The 22,277-nt window shown below is 33.3% G+C and overlaps 1 protein-coding gene across 13 annotated transcripts in view; it reads right to left on the bottom strand.

Annotated features, from left to right (window-relative positions):
• LOC100648987 (acetylcholine receptor subunit alpha-like) overlaps positions 1–22,277 on the bottom strand; it is a 430,373-nt gene that overhangs the window by 279,559 nt on the left and 128,537 nt on the right. For 10 of the 13 annotated variants that reach the window (XM_048409564.1, XM_048409559.1, XM_048409563.1 and 7 more), the window contains one exon: positions 3,994–4,103. The exons of 1 other annotated variant lie outside the window; for it this stretch is intronic. In XM_048409564.1, coding sequence (XP_048265521.1) covers positions 3,994–4,103 — 110 coding nt within the window. Of the gene's footprint in view, positions 1–3,993; positions 4,115–22,277 lie in introns of those variants that run through there. 2 more of the 13 variants (XM_048409570.1, XM_048409568.1) reach the window with 1 other exon arrangement.

A 22,277-nucleotide genomic window follows, 5' to 3' on the forward strand; every position in this document is an offset into this window, starting at 1 on the left:
AAATATTATAAAAATTTAGTATCTCTCAGAAGCTTCAATAATACGTTACAACTGAAACATTGTGGTATACATATAAATGCTTCATATTCATATAACACATAGAACCTAAAGGTAACAAAAGTACAAAGTACGTTTGCAATTCAGTATATAGTAAGTAAATTAAGTATGTTTGATACTGAATGATAAATAAATGTGTCTAAAATTGAATTCAGTTTAGACGATACATTATTTCGTTTTAAAATAATTTATCGTAAAGTGAAAGACAACCTTTATATTCATAATTTTTCCTTCACGTATTCCTAATGATAAATATATAAACCTTTTATTAATAAACATACACATAGAAATATAGAATGTGCTGCTGTTTCTCAAAACGTTTCTTCATTAACAGATCGAAATAAGGGCCCATTTCATATTCGTTAATTTTCCACGCGATCCAACCTCGTTCAAAATACCAAAGTACCAAACACCTGTTCAGTTCTTATCCTAGATATTTTAATTTCATATACCCACCTTATTAAACCAACGCTTAATATAACACAAAACAACATGGAATTCAAAACTGAAGTTAATTACGACACGCCCGTTGCGTTTAATCGTGGTAATTTCAATCGAATCGATACTCGCTACGAATAAGAAATAGACGCGCAAAAAGTGACTGTTTCCTCGATATATATTTTACGATATCGATCATTCGGCGCGGGTTTCGAAACCACGATAAATGTTAACGTCTCGTGTCGCGTTAATCTGAACGATCGGCGAATCCAGACGCAGCTTAAAAAAACAGTGATTAGCCGTGGATGTGCAGTCGTTGGAATCTCGAGGAGACCGTAAACGTTGCGGCGTATAATCAAAGGAGATCCGCGGCAGCGTCGGAAGTTACCGCGGCGTTGAACGAGCGGAAACGTTTCTCTCGTGACCTCGGCCCGTTTGTCAAGAACCATTTACACGAACATTCGCCGCAGCGCCCATGTTTCATGCGATATGAATAATAATCTATCCGGTAACTACATCGAGAGCTCGCCGTGAGTGTCGAACACGAGCCAAAAACCGAGGGAAAAGGAGTGAAACAAGCTCGTTTGGGCTCTGGCTCGTTTATCAGCGAACAGGGCAAAAGTTACGCAAATATGTGCTGGACTAGAACGCAAGAAAATTGCGAAACTGCTGAACCAGTGCTGGCTTAATTCACCTTCCGTTTCAATTTATTTATCGTTCCTCGTTTTTCTTTCTTTACCGATCGTTTTGGTGTTCGCCGAGAGACATCCGTTCATAGAATAGACGGATTCAGGCCAGTGGCGTGAACGAATTGCGCGAATCTACGATATCCGTATTATCGGGTCAGTGCCTGGTAGCGATGATAGCTGCATAATAGCGGCGTTTTCGAGCTACATAAATGTCCCGATAATGGGAAAATAATGATCTATATATATATATATGGGTATTTCAATATTGCACTGATAATCAGTTCCTTCCCTACAGCGCTATATGTACGAGAACTTTATGGATTCACGCGACTGACAGATATGCTCTGTCATCGGCTAATTCGAATAGCGTGTGCGTCCCGAGAGTCGCGTCACAATAAATTAATTTCATCTAATTTGTCTAGTTTATTTATTAATTTTTGCTGCCTCGGTGTTCAAGCTCTTCTTTCGAAAGTGAATTTGTCCGTGTTTCGATTTAGGCGAAGCTTTGAAAATGGCTTCCTTTTAGATAAAAAGAGAGGATTTTAGGCAACTCGAAGGTTGAGACACTTTCTTAACGTTTCTTCATTTTTCCTGTGCTTTTCGATGTGCGATGTTGTTTTCTGACATACATTGAATCAAAAAATTGAACGTAGGCCAAACCGTCTCTCGTTTATTAGCGTGTTATCGATACAAGCGAACGAGTGTTGCTCAAAAGTGGCGGCTATTTAGTTTGCTTCGCTCCTGGACCAGTTTACATTTCTTATTTCAATTCAATTTCCGGATACGAATGGTACAATAAGTGTTTCGATAGATAATTTGAGTCTTCATAGTTTTGTTAGTGTGTTCCCTGTGAAGATAATTTCGTTTAAGATCTGAGTACGTGCGATCAATTTTTTGAATAACTGTAAGTCACAAATGCATGATATTTACATTATATTTGGTAATTCAGAGTTAATTGGTCCATAACAAACACTAAGTACAAATCGAAAAATTGTTTGGCAAAATTTCTGAAATTTGAGATTTTTGAGAATTTTCACTGTGGTGAGACGTCGCGATACTGTTCGTCGGGAACAATCGTTTAGCTGTTGCATTTGCATCTCGTGTCAACGTTCCGTGGACATTGCAGTCTACTTCTTCGGAGCAAACCTAAAACTCAGAGTTTCAGGTCCCGTTGTCTCCAATTATACTTGCGAGTTCAGTCATCAGTTTGATCAGCCGACTGGAACATCGCGCAGTATAAATGAAGACAGTGGGAAACCTTCAGTTTCAGGGCTACGCTAAAGAAGTAGACTGCAATGTCTACGAAACGTTGGCGCAAAGTGCAAATGCAACAGCCACACGATTGTTGCCGAAAAACCAATATCATGATATTTCGAAAACGTTGAATCGAATAGATTCACAAAACATGATCATAAAACAACAATCGAGTGTGAAAAGTGGTATACAAAACATACAAAAAGGACGAAATGGAAGTAAGAGGAGGTTCGACTTATGTTTAGAAAAATGAAAAAAAAAAAAAAAAATGACTTAACTTTCGAATCGCCAAAGTCCTTCTCCTGTTTTTGTCTACGAAGAATCCACTTTCAAGATTTCAGGCAAATCGAATCGCGGAAATTTTCGGAAGATCTTTAGAATACCGAAAAGGCATTAAATTTTTGTACTTCTAGTTTCTATGAATCAATCATGATTAAATAACTTAAAGAATAGTATCGAATGTTATCTACCGATGTTGCTTTAAAATTACCCATAGTTTGAAAGATAGAACCTATTTTTTTTTTTTTAAATAAAATGTTCAGACAACTGAAACAACGAATGTTGAGCGATATTTCGTGCAACAGCATTTCAAATAAATAAGCTTCCGATCAAGCGTATTAATCCCACAACTTCGTTATCGATGCACTGCGAGCAAACACGAATAATACGGATATCAACGAGATTCGATTCGATCAAAGGTATTTTTTTTTATTTTGCACATCGTGACATTTAGTTCTCTCGGTTCTAAGTAAACGAACACCAGCAACTCTGGCAAACGTCGGATAGGGTACACGTAACAGTAACGCCGAAATGGGATGAGAATCGTTGATGAATCTCATTCGTCGTTCGCACTGGAAAGTTCGAAGTTAAATTTGAAAATCTTCGAGTCGACGATACCTCACATTTTTCCGTAACTTTCGAAACAACGTCGCGATATGAGATGCACTCCGACATCAAATAGACTGTACTACTTTGAAATGCAATATGCACGACGATGGTACCTCTCTTGTTAAGTCGAGTGGACGCTCATTTCTCCTTTCGTTAATTTGTCATAATCTGACGTGTGCACGAACGTGTACAGTGTACACTGTATTAGCCGGTTAATATCTTTTTACAGAAACTTTTGATCTCTTCAGTTTGATGTTCGTCCCTTGCGAGATGAAAAATTTCCACCGAGTTAAATTCATTTCGTATCTCGTTACATTGCGAACAAATGTTAGGTAAATATTAATTAAAAGATAACTTCAGGTCGAATAATTAGAAACTCTCATCTTCTTCCTGCTCGTTCTTTACGAGGCTGGAAATATCAGATGTTTTACAATAACAAAAGATCTTCTTTCGATCTCGTCTGGTCTCGGTGCTTCTTTTTGCCAGGAAATTTCGGGATTTCGATCAAAGTGAAAATGACGCGTCGATTTGTCGAAGAAATGAACACCCAATCGATTTCAATCTCTCGGCAGCATGCTGTGCCACTACTATATGTATAGAGTATGTAATGTGAAACTATAGAAGATGTAATTAGAATATGGAACAAAGAAACAGCAGACAGACTCACTTGTTGTAGAGGACTATGTCGGGCCGCCATATGTGGTCGGATGGCACATGTAACATGTGAACACCACCGTACTCCTTCGGCTCCCATCGCAGTTTGTAGTCGTACCATGACTTGAAACAGCCAACACAAAAAATATAACCATATTATTGTTTCTCTTTAAAAAGCACATTAGATTTAGAAAACAACAACGTGTTTCGAATAATGTTCGATAGTTTTGAGAATTTAAATTAAACATCGCGTTAAAAAATTATTCTCAAACAACGTACCCAGCTGTTTGTTAATTTTGCCACCTTTAAGAAATACGTTTACATGAAACTGGAAAATAAACATTAGTAAAATAAAATTTAGTCCGAAGTAACTTGTAATTTTGTTCAGTACATACCGGTAAACATGACCATTTTAAAGTTTATTATTTATTAATTAAAAGCAACGAAGGCTACACCGAGCTATTTAACTGTTTGATACTTGGCGTCGTTTCTACTTTGTAGAATTAAAAAAAAAAAAAAAAAAAAAAAATAATGCAAGCTAAGTAAAGGACGTGTTACAGACTAATTAAATCTTTTCTCGTCTTGTTATTTTCTCGCAATTTTCATTTATGAATAGAATTTGTGACGATAAAGATAAAATACACTCCACGCGTTTACAATATCAGTGGTGCAATCTTCCACAAAAATTTGAATTATTCTCTTTATCTTATCATTTTTTTGTATATCCGCAGTTATGTTTATCGTGTCTTGTACTTATTATATTCGGTTTTTAAATACTACGATTAATAAAAATTATTAACATATTATCAATCAGCTTTTGAGTGCTAATAAATCACCCTGTATATTCAATTGTTATATTATTTTATTGTAATAGTTATGTAGGAGATAAAACGTGAAAACCTTTGTCGAGGACTTGTGTCAGCCTTCAATGTTCGCGTCGAACTGAGCGTCGATCATCTAAACATTCTCCGACATTGAATCATTGCGATAATCGGTTTCAGTTAGTCGCCGAGCAAATGTCAAAATAATATAAATAGCTAATTAAATGAACGTAATTCTTTTTTTTTGATATCATTAAACCTTCTCTCTATAATTATGCAGGGTGATTGGTAACTGGTGGTACAAGCGGAAAGGGGGTGATTCTACGCGAAAAAAGAAGTCGAAAATGTAGAATAAAAATTTTTCGTTCGAGGCTTTGTTTTCGAGAAAATCGACTTTGAATTTTCGCTCGGTACGCGTGCACTTTATCACATCTCGTTATAACGGATCTCACTGTAGATCGTTGTCTCGATGGATATTAGGAATAAATAATGAAATAATATGAAGTAATCATAAAGTTTATTATTACAAAAATTGCTGAAAATGTTGCCCATTCTGTCGAACACATACTTTTGCTCTTCTAATTAAATTTCTATGAACACTTTCTAACGTATTCGATTGTTTTAAAGTATTCGTACCGAGCGAAAATTCAAAATCGATTTTCTCGAAAACAAAGCCTTAATCGAAAAATTTTTATTCTATATTTTCGACTTCTTTTTTCGCGTAAAATCACCCCCTTTCCGCTTGTACCACCAGTTACCAACCACCCTGTATATTACATATCAGTTATATAACTATACTATAATTGTCAATCCATCGCATATCGATTATTAACAATGTTTACAGCATACTGAAATTGTTGCCATGAAACGCCCATAATTAATAGAATTAAAAGTGTACACTTTAGTTATTTAAATTAATTAAATTAAAATTGTATTTATTGTTATTTGTTTTAATTGTAATTATATTAATTGAATACAAAGCGTACAATTTAAGTATTTAAATTGGTACAGTAGAACATCGATTAATGGAACATCAAATACTGGCAACTTTAAAATAAAATCTAATATGAAAGATTTAGTGGTGACTTCTTGTAAGATATGCTGGAGAATAAGAATGGAGACTGAAGAAAAATGTTACATTTTATTCAAAAACTTTTGTTCTCACGTGCATATAATATTAATATTTGTAAAGCAGTTCAAGGAATATGTTACCTTCTGTTACTCAAGGAGCATATTAAAATGAACCAGCGCAAAACCTAGTACACGCTTACCAAACTGTACGATAAACTTTAAATCGCGTCCTTGACTCGCTAACAACTCGCAAAACTGGTGGTTGAATAATTGGAAAAAGAAAGAATTATTCGATTCTCTGAAAAATTTAACTTTACCAGGAACGTTTTGATATACTTTGAATCATAAATAGGCTGCGAATATTTATGCATTTGTATGAAATTTAACACTAGAACTACCGCACTAGTCAGATTGACTGGTTTTACAATTTTATTTTAAAATTCCTACTTCATGTTATATTTTCTTTCCACAATGATAATAAATAATAAAAGAATAATACAATGACTTTTATTTTGTCTTTTATGTATTCAAACTGAAAATAATTTTGTACCAAGGCTACTTATACCAATACTACTCAAAATGACTGGTACTTGCCAAAGTGTAAAAGGGTCTTGCAATCTGTTTATCGAACCACAATTAACCAGTTTCCTCGTTTTGTACAACTTCTCACACGTTTTAAAATTTTTACTGCGTATTATTCGATATGACGATATTAGTTATCAGGAAAATTCCAGATCAATCGCCAGAGCGCTAGATGCTAACGCTAGAAATACCACACCAGTGAAAATGATTGGTTCTACAATTTTATAAATGAGACAACCCTCGTTTAGGGATCCCAGATGGATTAATAATACCAAAAACCTATTAAATAACATTGAATTGCTTCTGTAAGAAAGTAATAACTCAATAAATATAAAAATATTGTATTATTATGTATTTTTTAAAGATCAGTTATTTTCACTGGTTTTGGTAGAAATAGCTTTGTATTAACTATCGGTAGTTCTAGTGTTAAATACGCAAAAATGCACAGAACGTATAATGTAATATACAAAAATATACGAAATATTCCAAATGAGATGTTAGTTGCAATATATAAAGAATAAAACAGAAGACTATTTAGATTCTATATTTGCCTCGTTGCGTTCATAAAAATATGAATTTGCGCAAATAGCCGCAATCTAATCACAAGTATACCCAAGTATCTAATGTAATTTGATCGTAAGAGTAAATCTAATTTGCATGATGTTTGCGACCAGATAAAACTCACTGGAAGAACTGAATACCGTATATCCATGTGATCTATCGGGATAACACGTTGCCTATCGACGCAATCTTTCTTACGTTCCACTGCCGTTGACGCGGACAAACATGTTCGCGCGCATACGTTTACCCAGCCTGTGGCAGACATCGAGTTCACATGTAAAAGAAAGCACACGTGTCTTGTATACGAGAACATATCGAGGCAGAAAATTGTTCTCGGGAATTGGGCGGGATTTCACGATCTCGCGTGAAAAAGGGAACATCCCCAGAGGACGAAGCAGTCGCAGGGATACGAGAAACTTAGAAACGCTACGGATAGATCTAGTCAACCGATATATAGTAAAAATTGGAACGTATTTCCTGGTAACAAGCGGACAGGAAAAAGCATCTACCTTTAGGTGCTTCGCTCGATTGTTACGTCTTGGCAGATTTTACGATACATGCGTATACATATTTTATGAAAATCGAGCCACATAAGCGAGATCTTTTCCTTTCCCTTTACTGTACCTTATAGAATTGTCGGGTTATGGATCAACGTTATAAATCCATGCTATGTACATAATATTTGTACTTCGTAAAATGCTCGTACAGTGGAGCTGTCGTATTCGTTGTCTCGATTTTTGCGACACCGTTTCAAAATTTCAAACGGATAATTGTGCTTGATCGGGATTTGAGAAAATTAAATAGAAATTTTGTCGTTACAATCGATCATAATATCGAGATGTAATGATCACTCTATACAGTTTGATAAATTAAATATTATGATCGCGAAGTCCTTTTCATACTTTTCATCTAATTATAATTATTGTGGAAGTTTAAGTGGAGAAATCAATTATTATGTGAGCATCTGTGCATAAAAGATGTATTAGAATAACAAGAAAGATTGTACCAGTAATTAGAAAAAATTTATAGGAATCATCGTAAAAAGTTAAATGATTTATAACAATTATATTCGTCAAACTACGTTATGTTAAATAGATCGAAGATACATACTATAATTTAATATATAATTTATTGATACTTTCCTACGTGTAACAATTACCATTTGTATTGAAAACGCGAATATTTTAATATCTGAAATTGGCCAAAGATTTGTATAGTATGTAAAGTAAAGATGGAGGCAATTCTTCTTTATCGTAGAAATTTATTGATACTTTCCTATGTGTAATAATTAACATTTATGTTGAAAACGCGAATATTTTAATATCTGAAATTGGTCAAAGATTTGTATAGTATGTAAAGTAAAGATGGAGGCAATTCTTCTTTATCGTAGAAATTTATTGATACTTTCCTATGTGTAATAATTACCATTTATATTAAAAACGCGAATATTTTAATATCTGAAATTGGTCAAAGATTTGTATAGTATGTAAAGTAAAGATGGAGGCAATTCTTCTTTATCGTAGAAATTTATTGATACTTTCCTACGTGTAATAATTACCATTTATATTAAAAACGCGAATATTTTAATATCTGATATTGGTCAAAGATTTGTATAGTGTGCAAAGTAAAGATGCAGCAATTCTTCTGTAACGTAGGAATAAATTATGTATAATGTTCACCTAATATTTAATAAAAATTTTAGTTTATAGTTTCTAATGACTACTAGCAAATTTAATGAGAACCTTAAACAAGTGTTTAAAACCTTATACAAGTGTTACACAATTTCGATAATTTCCTTTACCACGTTACATTTTATAATTTTTCGATCGATCCAATTTATCAAGATTGCATTATAATTATTAACGATGAAACAACAGGAGAAAGAATTGTTTCATCAATCCCACTCACGCAATCGAGCAACAGCATAAATAAGCTTAAACGCGAATGAATTCAAACGTGTTTTATTGTTTCATCCGTATCGTTTGTGTCGACCATCACTCGAAAACTCAGTGTCCAAACCAATTTCCATTTGTTACGACACAAACGGAAAGATAGTACCACGAAATATTACGTGATTTAACAAATACTAAATTGAAAAGCATAAAATTAAATTAACGATTTCTGTCCTATAAAATACCTTATCAATAATAATTCTAATAAATGGATTGCAAATAAACGAACGAATGGTCAATATTATAAGAAAACGATATCCAATATTTGCTATGCCTTGCACGATTATTAATCAGAAAGTTGAGTATATTGACGGATATAGTTATATGAAATTATATGAAATATCGAGGGGAAAAAATATGTAATAGATTATTCCAGCAAGACTTCATTTTCTGGAAGCATAATTTAATCTTTGAAGGGAAAACGACGCAGTCATATCGCTTACTCCTGTGCTCGGGGTTCCCGCGAAGGGAGAAAGTTGCTGGAAATTCGATTGCCCTGCGGCCATTAATTAGTGGCCAATTATGCCGCAGGGGCCCGCGGACGAAACTTCCCTGGGAATTTCTTCGTGGGAGATCCAATCAGAGATTCTCTTTGCCGAGCAACTACGCTACCGCGTGTAGAAAGCATTCATACATTTGCCTTTAACGATTACACTTCAATTTTCTCTTCTTAACATCATACGGTCTCGTCTTTTAACTTTTGCAAAAATTTCTATCCGATGGCAGAGGCAACGTTTCCTTGCAATTCCAACGTAATGTAAAAACGCAAATTTACCCAATTGCAATTATTTTCATATTATATACGCCTGAAGGATAAAAGTTCTGGGATATAAGTTCAAAGACCTCTGTAGTATTTCCAGTAATTGTATTTAATAACAGGTAAGTGAGATTTATGAATATACTTGATTGAATAATAATTAATATAATTAATAATATTAATATTGCATGGAGAACGGAATGATAAATAAATGTATTAAAAGAGATATACCTTTTAAAATAACAAAAAGATGCAAATGGCAGAGGTATTGATATAATTTAATCGCGTGTATGATTTTTTGGAACGTTTAGCTGAATTAGCTGAACAAACAACATTCCATATGCTGCAATATGTATACCTATTACTTATGTTTTATTTACATTTATTTACTTATTTATTTATTTCTTATTGTCTTCTAAATCAAGATTAAGTTTAGATCGAGACAAGTTTGAAAATAAAGCGTAACAGAGATGTTGTAACTTTTTCTACATGTCTTTATTCTTTAGCGATAGGCGATGTCTCGAATATCGATACTTTTCAATTCAAATATCAATATTTTCTATCGATATTCGATGCGATGATATACATATTTCAGTATGGATACCTAACTCATAAATATCGAAATTCTCCAATCGAATTTTCAAGTGTATCGAATAATTCACTTCTGGGCAAACTAGCCGAGAAACATTTAACGTTAAATGTGCAACATTCGTTTCATTTGAACGACTACTCTCCAAAGAGTGTGGGGTCCTAGACAAAGCAAAAAAAAAAATAAAAAAAAGAAAAAAAAAGAAAAAAAACGCCCAAACGAAGAACATTTACAACAATTGCCTTTTTTAGGTTCACTGTCTATTAAATTAATCAATTAATTAAATTCTACAATTATGTTTATCCTAAATCTTAGAACATTTAATGTAAATAAAAGATCTATTTTCATTTCTTCTCCTTTTTTTTTTAATATTTTGTAAATTTTAATTGTCTGCGTACATATGTAGTTACTAAAATACGTTTACACGAAAGAAAGTCATCGTATTACAGCGTTAGGGGGCATTAAGTACCTGCATGCTTTTGTTAAAAATGAAAACAAAGCGTGTAATGTATTGCGGAAGTAGCGACGTAGTTAATTGCTTGAACGTGCAAGAGGTTTTATCGATTTCACTCGCGAAAACAAGGACACTCCTGGTTTCTTTGACCTGGCTGCAGAATGTTGCCGCAAACACGTAAATTCAAGTTTCATTTTCGTAGTTTGATGATGAGGAAAATGGCTGGCCCATCGACTCAGCTCTGTAGATCATAAACATCCACGTGGTCAAATACGTATTTGTTTGTTTCACCTGTATGCGTCATGAATATTTACTAATTCCACACGTGTTCTCCTATGTTTCTTGCTGTGTGTCACTGCTTGTTATTCAAATTTTCTACGATATATTTACAACCCACGAGAATTATTCACGAACGCACACCAAAACAAGTAATTACATTTGAACGTAATTGCGAGCAAACTAATTTTAAAATAGATACGAAATTATCGAATAACAAAGAACTGTCAGGTATGAATATTCAGATGCCGCATAACAAAATAATTGATCAAATTGGCGGAAAATGACAAAAAGCGACGATAGACAGAAATATTTTCTCTTTCATGGGAATTAAGAGATTTATTTCTGAATTTCAATGGGGGTTCGTTTAATTACAGACCTACGTATAAACTGTTATAATTTAACATATTGAATGAATCTTATTTCTCTAGATAAATATTTGTTTCGAGAGTTATTTTCCGTATATTTGTTGAAAATTATGTCTGTGCGATTAAGTTACACAAGGTTTAATAAATTTGATAATTCAGTAACGTTCCTATCGATAGAATTTTATGGGTTGGAAAGAAAATTCGTAGCAATCGACGAAATCACGATTTAATTATTTTTGTATGCAAAACCACTGACCAGCCTAGAAAAGTGTAATCGTACAAATGCAGAACGTTTATCTTTTCCTTCGATATTTTTTCGACATTCGACATTAAGGTGAACCAGCTTGTATAATAATTGTGTAATAATTTTCTATTGAAAACTTTACTATTCTATTACCAAAATATATTTGAGATAAAAAATAGCGTCAGATAATTTAAAACCAAAAAAATAGTGTCTATTGAATCAAGATTTAAAAAAATATTTACTCAAATAAAACTGCTGTGAATCATGTAAAGATAGCTAAATCGGAATTTTCACTCTGTGAATTATAAAACACCAATTTCATATCCCGAAACGAGATTTTTTATAGTCAACCCATAAAAACGCACGGCTTGTCAATTTTTTCTCTGAAGGCTTTCTTGGGAAAATGTAACTGTAGTCGAGGTGTGAAGAGATCGATAAAATAACGTGTTGGTAAATTTTGCATGCGCTCTAGCCAAATTTATTGCCAACTGCGTGTAAGTAGGTTATCAGAGATGAAAGTCAGGGACGAACTTATTTTTTATTACGAACGAATTTTTTATACGAACGTATTTGGAATTTTGACAGGTACATTTCCCACAGTAATGTAATATCAAACGTTAAACAATAATCCTTATTACAAATAAATACACCGTTATACGTATCTTTTATTTAGATTTTATTTTCTTAACGATTCCACAATTGTTTCTTCTTTTTAGTATATGAAAAAGACTATTTCTTATCAATTATTAATAAATATTTTTGTTTGAATATATATAATGCTCTGTATATTTTTACCTTATAAAAGATGATTCTGATATTTCATATTTATATATTTATTCAAGTGGTTGTATGGGGAAGACAATTTGTTAAAATGTCAGCCTAGTTTTACCTAAAATAGATATATGTGCCATTTGTTAATTAATAACTCGTAGCACTATGAGTGTCTATTAAAAGAATTTATTTTTTATTCGAACATAGTTGGAATTTTGACAAGTACATTTCCCACAGTAAAGTAATATCAAACGTTAAACAATAATCCTTATTACAAATAAATACACTGTTATACGTATCTTTTATTTAGATTTCATTTTCTTAACGATTCCAGACTTAAAAAAGACCATTTTTTATCAATTATTAATAAATATTTTTGTTTGAATATATATTATGCTCTGTATATTTTGTGTCCTGTAAAATTTCATATTTATATGTCTTCCCTATACAACCACTTGGATTTATTAAAATGTCAGCTTAGTTTTACCTAAAATAGATATATTTTTCATTCGTTAATTAATTAATTAAACCTCGTAAAAATACATCGAAGGTTGAAAGAGTTAATCGTAGTTGTTTTTCACGGTGAACACTAGACGAACGACTAGAATACGTTTTATCTGTAAGGAAAGTGAAATAAATAAAATGCTGTCGATATAGCACGTCAGAGATTGCTATTGCAAGTGACGTTCGACCGCAATCTGAAAATATATTTTGAAGAAAAATGGACAGAGATGGAACTGCTGCAAGGCTTTGTTAAAACACTCGATGATATACATACGTCGATATATATAACTTCTCACGAAAACTTCTCATATAAATAATTTCTTTCTGTCGAATACGTTTTACGTTGGTATATGTATTTGTCGAATGATGCCATTCGATTCAGAATAATTTCTATTACAACAATTTGCCATTTCTAACAATGCTGTCATATAAATCGCATATGTTGTAGAATCGTTGATTCAGAAACCAATAATTATAAAATTATCGCCATGAACGTGAACGAGATATTTGTAACGTGGCAATGTATTGCGCCCAATGAGGCGTATTGTGGTTTAGAAATAGGCATGTATGGTAATGAAGCGATTGTTGGCACGTGATATCTCTTACCCAATTTCAAAGTTCAATGCACTAACTAACGGTTTCCAGAACAACATAATTAGAACATTGTTCGTGCCTTACTAAAATCTATTAATTTTGAAGATTACGAAATTAGAATCTACCACGCGAGCTCTTTCCCATAAATACTATTCGATAATAATTTTATTTTTATCATAGAACTGTAATTACATTAGCTGCAGTGAACACTTACACGACAAATATTGCTTATAATTGTATTATTCAACGACGACGAAACAAGAGAAACGAACATAATGAGTGTCTATTAAAAGAATTATTTATTAGTGTGTACGTGAAATATAGTAATCATGATGTAGCAAAAATTAGTACATAGTCTCGTTCGGATTTAAGATGTTTTAAATGATTGAAATTACATTATTATTATTATTATGTTACATTATATTAATTGCCTAAATTAAAAAAAAGTGAAAATACACATGTACCGAATTTCTTGATGAAAGCACAAAAGTTTCTGACCTAGTAAGATAAATAAGTCGTTTAATCGATTTGCAAAGGATGATAAAGCAGAAGAACCTGTTTTAGAAAATGCAAACGAACTTATAGCGGCATTAACCTTCCTCTGGTCTGTCCTTTTGATGGACAAGAAATTTCGTGAATTGCAAACGATATGAAAGAAGCTGCGCGAGTACACGCGATTCCTTGCTTCGATTCGATACCAGTATTTTCCCTAAAGCATTAAAAATCCCCTTGTTCGTTAAAACAAAAGCGAGATTGAGATATAAAAGTTGGGGAACTGTAGTAAGATTAAACTGCAGTCTCCATTTTCGCAGCAATAAAAAGAGCGACAGTTATCAGGGGACTTCGACACGACACAATTCCCATTGTTCCTCGATATAGATTGAGAAAATCGAATGGCGAATGACGAGAGTGTGAGAGGCAAGACGGTTGAGAAAGCAAGAATCGAAGCGAGAGATTCAGGACGATGGCCAAGTTCAAAGGGGGAAAGGGAGTGCAGTTTGAGAGCAGAGCGGAGAAAGAGAAAGGTGAGCAGGCGGACGGATGAACAAAGAGGCAAGTAACCGATACTAGTGAAAAAGGAAGCAGAGATATAAAGTAGAAAGAGAGTTGAGACGTGTCCATAGATAGAAAGGCCACCGGTGTGCTACTATTGTTATCAATTTATTTCCGATGTATTGACTGGTCGCTAAAAGGGACGCCGTCATCGATATGTGATTGTGAATCTGCACGGCAGAAGCCTCTACGAGCTATCGATTCCACCACCTGTCGACCGCAGATACATCTACGTACTTGAAGAAGCATGTCAGAGAGATTTCCGATGGTCCTCACAGCTGGTGCTGGAGATGTCGGTAGAACTGAATGTAATTAAAACTCGTAGCAAGATTAATTCGTACGTCTGTATACAGTTCCATTGAAATCACTGATGTACATTTCACCGACTGTTTTTACCGAGAACAATTCACACATATCAGACTTGATCGACGACTATAACTTTGACCGACAACAGCTTTAACCGACGACAGTATCAAAGTATTAACCGACAACAACAATGCCCTGCACAGAATTTAAGCAATTAGTTGCATCAAGCTCGAACAGAGTATAACTTTGATTTAGAGGATTATACGAGACTGCATTCTCTGCTTTGTCCGCGTACAGAATATGCATGTAGTTTCCTCTCGGTTATTATCGCTATCGATTAAGACTGTCGTTGGTTAAAGTTTGATTTACAGTAGCGATCATAGTATAGTGAGAAAAGTAGGGTGAAAATCACTTACACGTAATCCGATGAAAGCATTCACAGCAGATGGTTCGGTTAAGTTAAATGAGAATTTCTTAACCGTGGCGTCGGTTTCCTAGCGATCAAAACCGCAATCAACAGTCGAAAAAGAGCAAGGAGAACGAGAGTTTAATTGAATTTGTACGCAATTGCAGCGAATTATATGATTTCAGTCACAAAAAGCATTGTGATACATCTGGCAAATTGTGGATCGATATAAAGTGAACGAATAAGAATGAAAGAGATTGCAACGGGGTTTCATTGTACCTGATCGTTTAGTGTGAATGCCTTGCTAAAATTTTGATTGAACATTTTGATTGATCGTGAATTGACCGTAGTTTTCACGAGGCTTTGATGTAAACCGTCTCTTAACCGACAGCAAGTATGATCGATTGAACGATCGACACAGAGTTTAATCAATTGTTTCTAGCAAATTCGAGCAAACTACGAGTTTGGTTTACCGTTATATCAGCCTGCGTCCTAACTTTCTCAACCTAGAGAATATTTCGATCATTATCGTTATCGGTTAATACTGCCGTTGGTTAAAGCTAGTGTCGGTCAGATGTCGTCATCGATGAAATCTTGTATGGCCTGGTGACGATCAAATCAGATGTAGATTAAATTTGGAGTAAATCTAGTATAGTGCAGAAAGATCAAATATAATGTAAATGTAATGTAGATCAAGTCTAGTGTAGATCAAGTTTAGTGCAGACTAAGTGTGGGGTAAATCAAATTTAGTGTAGATCAAGTCTAGTGTACATCAAGTCTAGTGTAGATCAAGTCTAGTATAGATAGATTAAGTCTGGTACAAATAGATCAAATATGATGTAAATCAAGTTTGGGGTAGATCGAGTCTGATGTAAATGGATCGTGTAGATAAATCAAGTCTGGTGTAAATACATCAAGACTAATATAGATCAAACATGATGTAGATCAAGTTTGGGGTAGATCGAGTCGGATGTAAATAGATCAAATGTGGTGTAGATAAATCAAGTCTGGTGTAAATAGATCAAGACTAATATAGATCAAACATGATGTAGATCAAGTTTGGGGTAGATCGAGTCGGATGTAAATAGATCAAATGTGGCGTAGATAAATCAAGTCTGGTGTAAATACATCAAGACTAATGTAGATCAAACATGATGTAGATCAAGTTTGGGGTAGATTGAGTCGGATGTAAATAGATCAAATGTGGTGTAGATAAATCAAGTCTGGTGTAAATAGATCAAGACTAATATAGATCAAACATGATGTAGATCAAGTTTGGGGTAGATCGAGTCGGATGTAAATAGATCAAGACTAATGTAAATCAAATATGATGTAAATCAAGTTTGGGGTAGATCGAGTCTGATGTAAATGGATCAAGTATTGTGTAGATAAATCAAGTTTGGTGTAAATAAATCAAAACTAATGTAGATCAAATATGATGTAGATCAAGTTTGGGGTAGATCGAGTCTGATGTAAATAGATCAAATATGGTGTAGATAAATCAAGTCTGGTGTAAATAGATCAAGACTAATGTAGATTAAATATGATGTGCATCAAGTTTGGGGTAAATCGAGTGTGCTGTAGATATATCAAGTCCAGTGTACATAAATCACGGTTGGCGCAGACCAACTCTAAATCAGGTCTGGCGTAGATCAAGTCAGATGTACATAGATCAACTTTGGTGTAGATTAAGTCTGGTGTAGATAGATCAAGTTTGGTGTACACATCTCAAGTCTGATGTACATAGAGTAAGTCTGGTGTCGATGAATGGTTGTCGAGAGGGCAAGTTTTACGACGAAACTCGCAGCAAACTGCTTTAATGAAATGTTTGTGCTTTTATAACGAGATCTTAAGGTATCTCGAAAATCACGCTCCTAAACACGAAAAACTGTTGTCCTTCGGCCTCTTTATTTTAGCAAGAGTTTGCTCGTTTCTAAAATGAAACGATGTTAATTAAAACAAAATCTGCTCGTTATTAACGAATTCATTAAAAATAAAATTTCTAGTTTATATTCTAAAAAAAACAAATTTGTTCAGGCTCTAATTTATAATAAATATGAATTAAATTACTTTAATAAAATATACATCGATACTATATCTAGTTTCTTCTACTGCAAACTGTTTAATACTTAAAAATTGATAATGAAAAATTCCATAAATGCATCAGATTAAATACATAAAGTAAAACGACCAGCAGAGAATACAAATTTTAATATGAAAATGTAGTAAAATTTTGTCCATTAATACTATAGCAACTTTTTCCTGCTCCCATTTTTTTTTTTTTTTTTTTTTTTGCTCAGAGTAGTAATAGATATGGTTCTAATTTTTATAACAATCATTCGTATAATTGTAATTTTCATATTCTAGTTCACAAAGCTTTCGTAATATAATTTTTCGTTGTTACGATATTATTAATATGAAATGAATTATTAAGAAAGAATAAATTATTTTTTTATTAAGTTCTAACCAAAATTTTAAACTCGTTAGTGAAAAATTATTCGCTAAATTAAACTTAAATACGTGAAAATGGACGTTAATGAAAGATTCGTTAAAAAATTTATCCATTTTTCATTCAAAGAACATTGAATTTACTCTATATACGTAGAAAAGGACTATTTCTAAATTTTATTTTCGTAGCATCATATCACAAAGGGTGTAACAAGATTAATTAAACATTTTAAATTAATTAAAAGATTTTAATTAACCTTTTATAGGATAAAGCCGCAAAACCGACATTTCTATGCCGTGCGTACTAGAAGCAAAGAAGAATCGCGCAAATTAAATACGCAAAAGCGCGTAATTGTCAATTTTCTACCAAACAAGATAACAGCGGGATCCTATTGTCGTTTTATCGACTTTCAGCGCGGGCAATGAGAAGTGAATTTGTCACCACTTCCGTTTCATGGTTAGAAATAGACTCGATTTTTCAGCGGATTGAAATGAAATTGAAATAGTTAAAGAAAAGCTTTTAAAATGGCCATCTGAATTACCATCTTGAGTAATAAAAGTTTCATTGTCCACGGTATAATAATGTTAACTCGAACAAACTTTTTTCGTAAGACAATGCACATTATTACTTTGCCATTTGAAACTTTTATGAAATATTCGTAATAATTTCGAGGACTCGCTATTAAAAGCAAAAATATTTAATCGGTTACTATATTTTGTGCATAATATAAATCGGATATTTTCCCGCTCTTAACATTATAAATTTTTACATATTCTTTTACGAAAAGATTAACTTCTTCATTCAATTTTAGAAGTCCAAACGCTTTAGAGCTCTCTAATTTTTCTTCGAACTCAAAATAGCATTAAAAACATCGTAATTCATATATTCAGAAATTTGACATTTGACCAAATTGGAATAAATTTGACCATTAATTTGATTTTGCAGATGAAAATTCTAAGAAACGTATCAATCTTCTCATTAGTTTCATTACATTTTCCCGTTAAAAACCTTAAAAAATTTCCGAACTTAAAATGGTTACGGTAAAATCTATTTTTAATTTCTGTCTTATTTTACCAAACATAGTCTATTCATTTCTATTTATGCATTTATTTATTCCTTCTTGGGTGTTTTGCAGCAACATTTACACTAATATAAACCAAAAACTAAAATAAACTAAAATAAACCAAAAAAAAAAAAAATTAAAAAGACACTGAATGATGTTTAAATAATCAAATTGTTGAAATAACGTGCCTTTTAGAAATGACATAAGAGTCGTTTTCAGGCGAATATTTTATCTTCTACCTTTCGATATATATTTCCTTTGTATAGTTGAAAATTGGATCCGTCTATCAGATCAATCGTTCGTGTTCAAAGTGTTACATATTCAATATAATCATACCCATCATCGAATACAAGAGTGCTTTCATCACTTTGGAACTTAAGTTATTCTGCTCGGATCGATGAACATTTTGAAGAACCAAGGTCTTTAACCTATCTACCAATTTAACCTGCATTATACATCGAAAGCTCTGGTACTTCGCTATTCTGCTCCCAAACCTTATACACGTTAATCCAGCCGTACAAATGTGTAATGTTGCGAGAAAGTTTTGTCGGTAGATTAGAAATACCATAAGAAAATGTTCCATTACTTCATCGTGTAAATTAAGAATAGCTAATATTAATTTAATTTTGTTCTTATTACAATGTAATATCTACAAGCTATTAATAAATTTAACACTAGAACTACCATACCAATCAAATTGACCGGTTTTGCAATTTTATTTTAAAATTCCTACTTCATGATATTTTTTTCTGCAATGATGTAATGGCTTTCTCAACGATAACTAAAAGAATAATATAATGAATTTTATTTTGTTTTTTATGTATTCAAACTGAAAATAATTTTGTATGAAGACTATTTATACCAATACTAGTCAAAATGTAAAAGGGTCCTGCAATCTGTTTATCGAACCCCAATTAACCAATTTCCTCGTTTTGTACAACTTCCCACACGTTTTTCAAATTTTTACTGCGTATCATTCGATATGATGATATGAGTTATCAGGAAAATTCTGGATCGATCGCTAGATCGCTATGTATTTTCGAGCTATCGCGGAGAGACGCGGTCGCGAGAAAACGCGTCATCTTGCCCGCAGTGTGTGAGCTGGCCTAGGTAGAGTGTCGCCCGGCGTAACACGCTAGATGCTAACACTAGAAATACCACACCAGTCAAAATGATTGGTTCTACAATTTTATAAATGAGTCAACTCTCGTTTAGGGATCTCAAATTGATTAATAATACCAAAAACCTATTAAATAACATTAAATTGCTTCTGTAAGAAAGTAATAAATCAATAAATATAAAAATATTCTATTATTACGTATTTTTTAAAGACCAGTCATTTTCACTGGTTTTGGTAAAAATAGCTTCGTGTTAACTATCGGTAGTTCTGTTAAAGTTATGAATTCTTATATATTTTTAATGCTAATACTTCGTTGTTGTTGTCAAGTAATTATCGGAGAAATTCATTTGATTTTTCGAAAAACAGTATGAAAGATGTTTTCCCTTTTTCTAAACTGTACACTTTAGATAAAAATACAAACGTCGATGATTTCTAAGAATATTACGTTTGTTATGTATTGTGTGGTAAATCGGACAAGCGTTAAATTTTCGCCAAAAAATTGTCGCTCTTTGAACCATTAAGCAACGTTATAACTTTGTGAAAAATAATCTTGCAGTCATTTTGGTAGGAAGAGCCTTTTAGTTTATCTCGTAAAGATCTCTTTTTCCGCAACGTACTTTTACGCTAAAAAAATGGAGCGCAAAGAATTGACTGGTTCTACGGGGTTGAATAGATTTGTTAAATTAAAATCACGATGGATTCAAAAATTGGCGTCTCTCTATTACAACGTTACATTAAAAATTTCTCTTTTATAGTCGTTCTATCGCCCTTTTAAAATAAAAAGCGTGCCACCAGCATTAGAATAATTTCCGGCGAAATAATTACAGAGGGGTTGCACTGTTGCATTTAAATTGCGTGTGTGTATGTGTTTGGCATGTTTAGTCTGTGTGAATGTGTAATATCAACATGTACGTTGCATATACTAACTACGCATATTAGACGCTCCCACATTATACATACACACGAAAAAGAAGATTAAATTTACAAAATTCAAAAGTACAAGTCTCAATTGAATTTATTTTCAATAAAAAATCGATATCTTAGAATTAAATTAAAAATTTTGTTTTAATTGAATCTATTCCTAATTAAAAATTGCTTTTTAAAATTTTAGACATTTAACTTTACACACTAGCCGAGCAATTTCACAACACAAGAATTAGCTATATATGTCGTTCGTCTCCTATTACTTACACATACATACGTATGTATATAAGAAATAAAAAGCTTTCACATTTTCCTTTCCACAAACCGTATTTTTACATTTGCCACTTACGTTTGCCACTTGTATATTTATTTAAAATATAAGAACATAACACACGAATCTATATCTGTACCTAAACATTCATGTTCCATCGTTTGGGATTACTTCAAAATCATTATGTTGTGGTTGTCTTAATGCTGACTATAATTTTACATTACAAAAACAAGCATCGATGGTCCACAAAAATGCAAATGATATTGGAATATTTTGCAAAACAGTCTAGGAAGAACTTGTTTTTATTATCAGCAAATTTACATTTTCAAATCAACATTTCCTGATTACTTTTTCAACTATCTTCAATGGCGACGAAAATAATTTACATGTTTCTTTTAAGTAACTTTTAATTAATTCATGGAAACTATTAGATATAAAACTTTTTTAGTTATTTTTTGTTATTGAAATAACAACTTCATATGTTGTTATTTCAATAACAAAAACTTTCTAGTCAAAATATGCTTATACAATATATTTCTTATTTGTAGGAAATTCAAAGTTGCAACAACGCACGTTGTGCACCTAACATGCAAAAATATGCAAAGCTCTGCTCCAGCTGCTTTCCTTTACCTGTGTCTAAGAAGACACAAATCTGCATGAACATCCTCAGTTTCCACTTTTAAAAGCTCGTTTCGACCAGCTATTTTCCTCTAGATTAGCTTCCAAGCGATAATTCATCGGTTTTACAAAAACCAGATGCTAGAAAATGGCACAAAGACCGGTACCTCATCGCTCGACGCCACTGCTGTCTCTCAGTGCTCACGTGCAACGGCGATTTTTCAATTGTACAGGAGCATTTGGTCCGGAACAAAGTCGTCGGCAACGAAAGGAGAACGAGATTCGCGAAACGAACAGGCCGGTTCGAAACGATACAACACGGACAAGTCTCGTCATTACCCTCAGTTACACGCGGCATAGTCGTCGCAAGCGAACGCTAGCCGAAGGCAAACCGGTTGTACGCAGTGCCTGGTAGGTTGTCGCAAACGGTCGGTTCGGGGGGTTAGTCGGAAGCTAAAGAGGGTGGTTTCGACGTTGAAGGATGGCGTGTCGCTGGGAGACGCGTGCAGAATACCTGGCAGCGCACGTACACGCATAAGTACA

Source organism: Bombus terrestris, chromosome 10 (assembly GCF_910591885.1).
Source record: "Bombus terrestris chromosome 10, iyBomTerr1.2, whole genome shotgun sequence".
Lineage (NCBI taxonomy): Eukaryota > Metazoa > Arthropoda > Insecta > Hymenoptera > Apidae > Bombus > Bombus terrestris.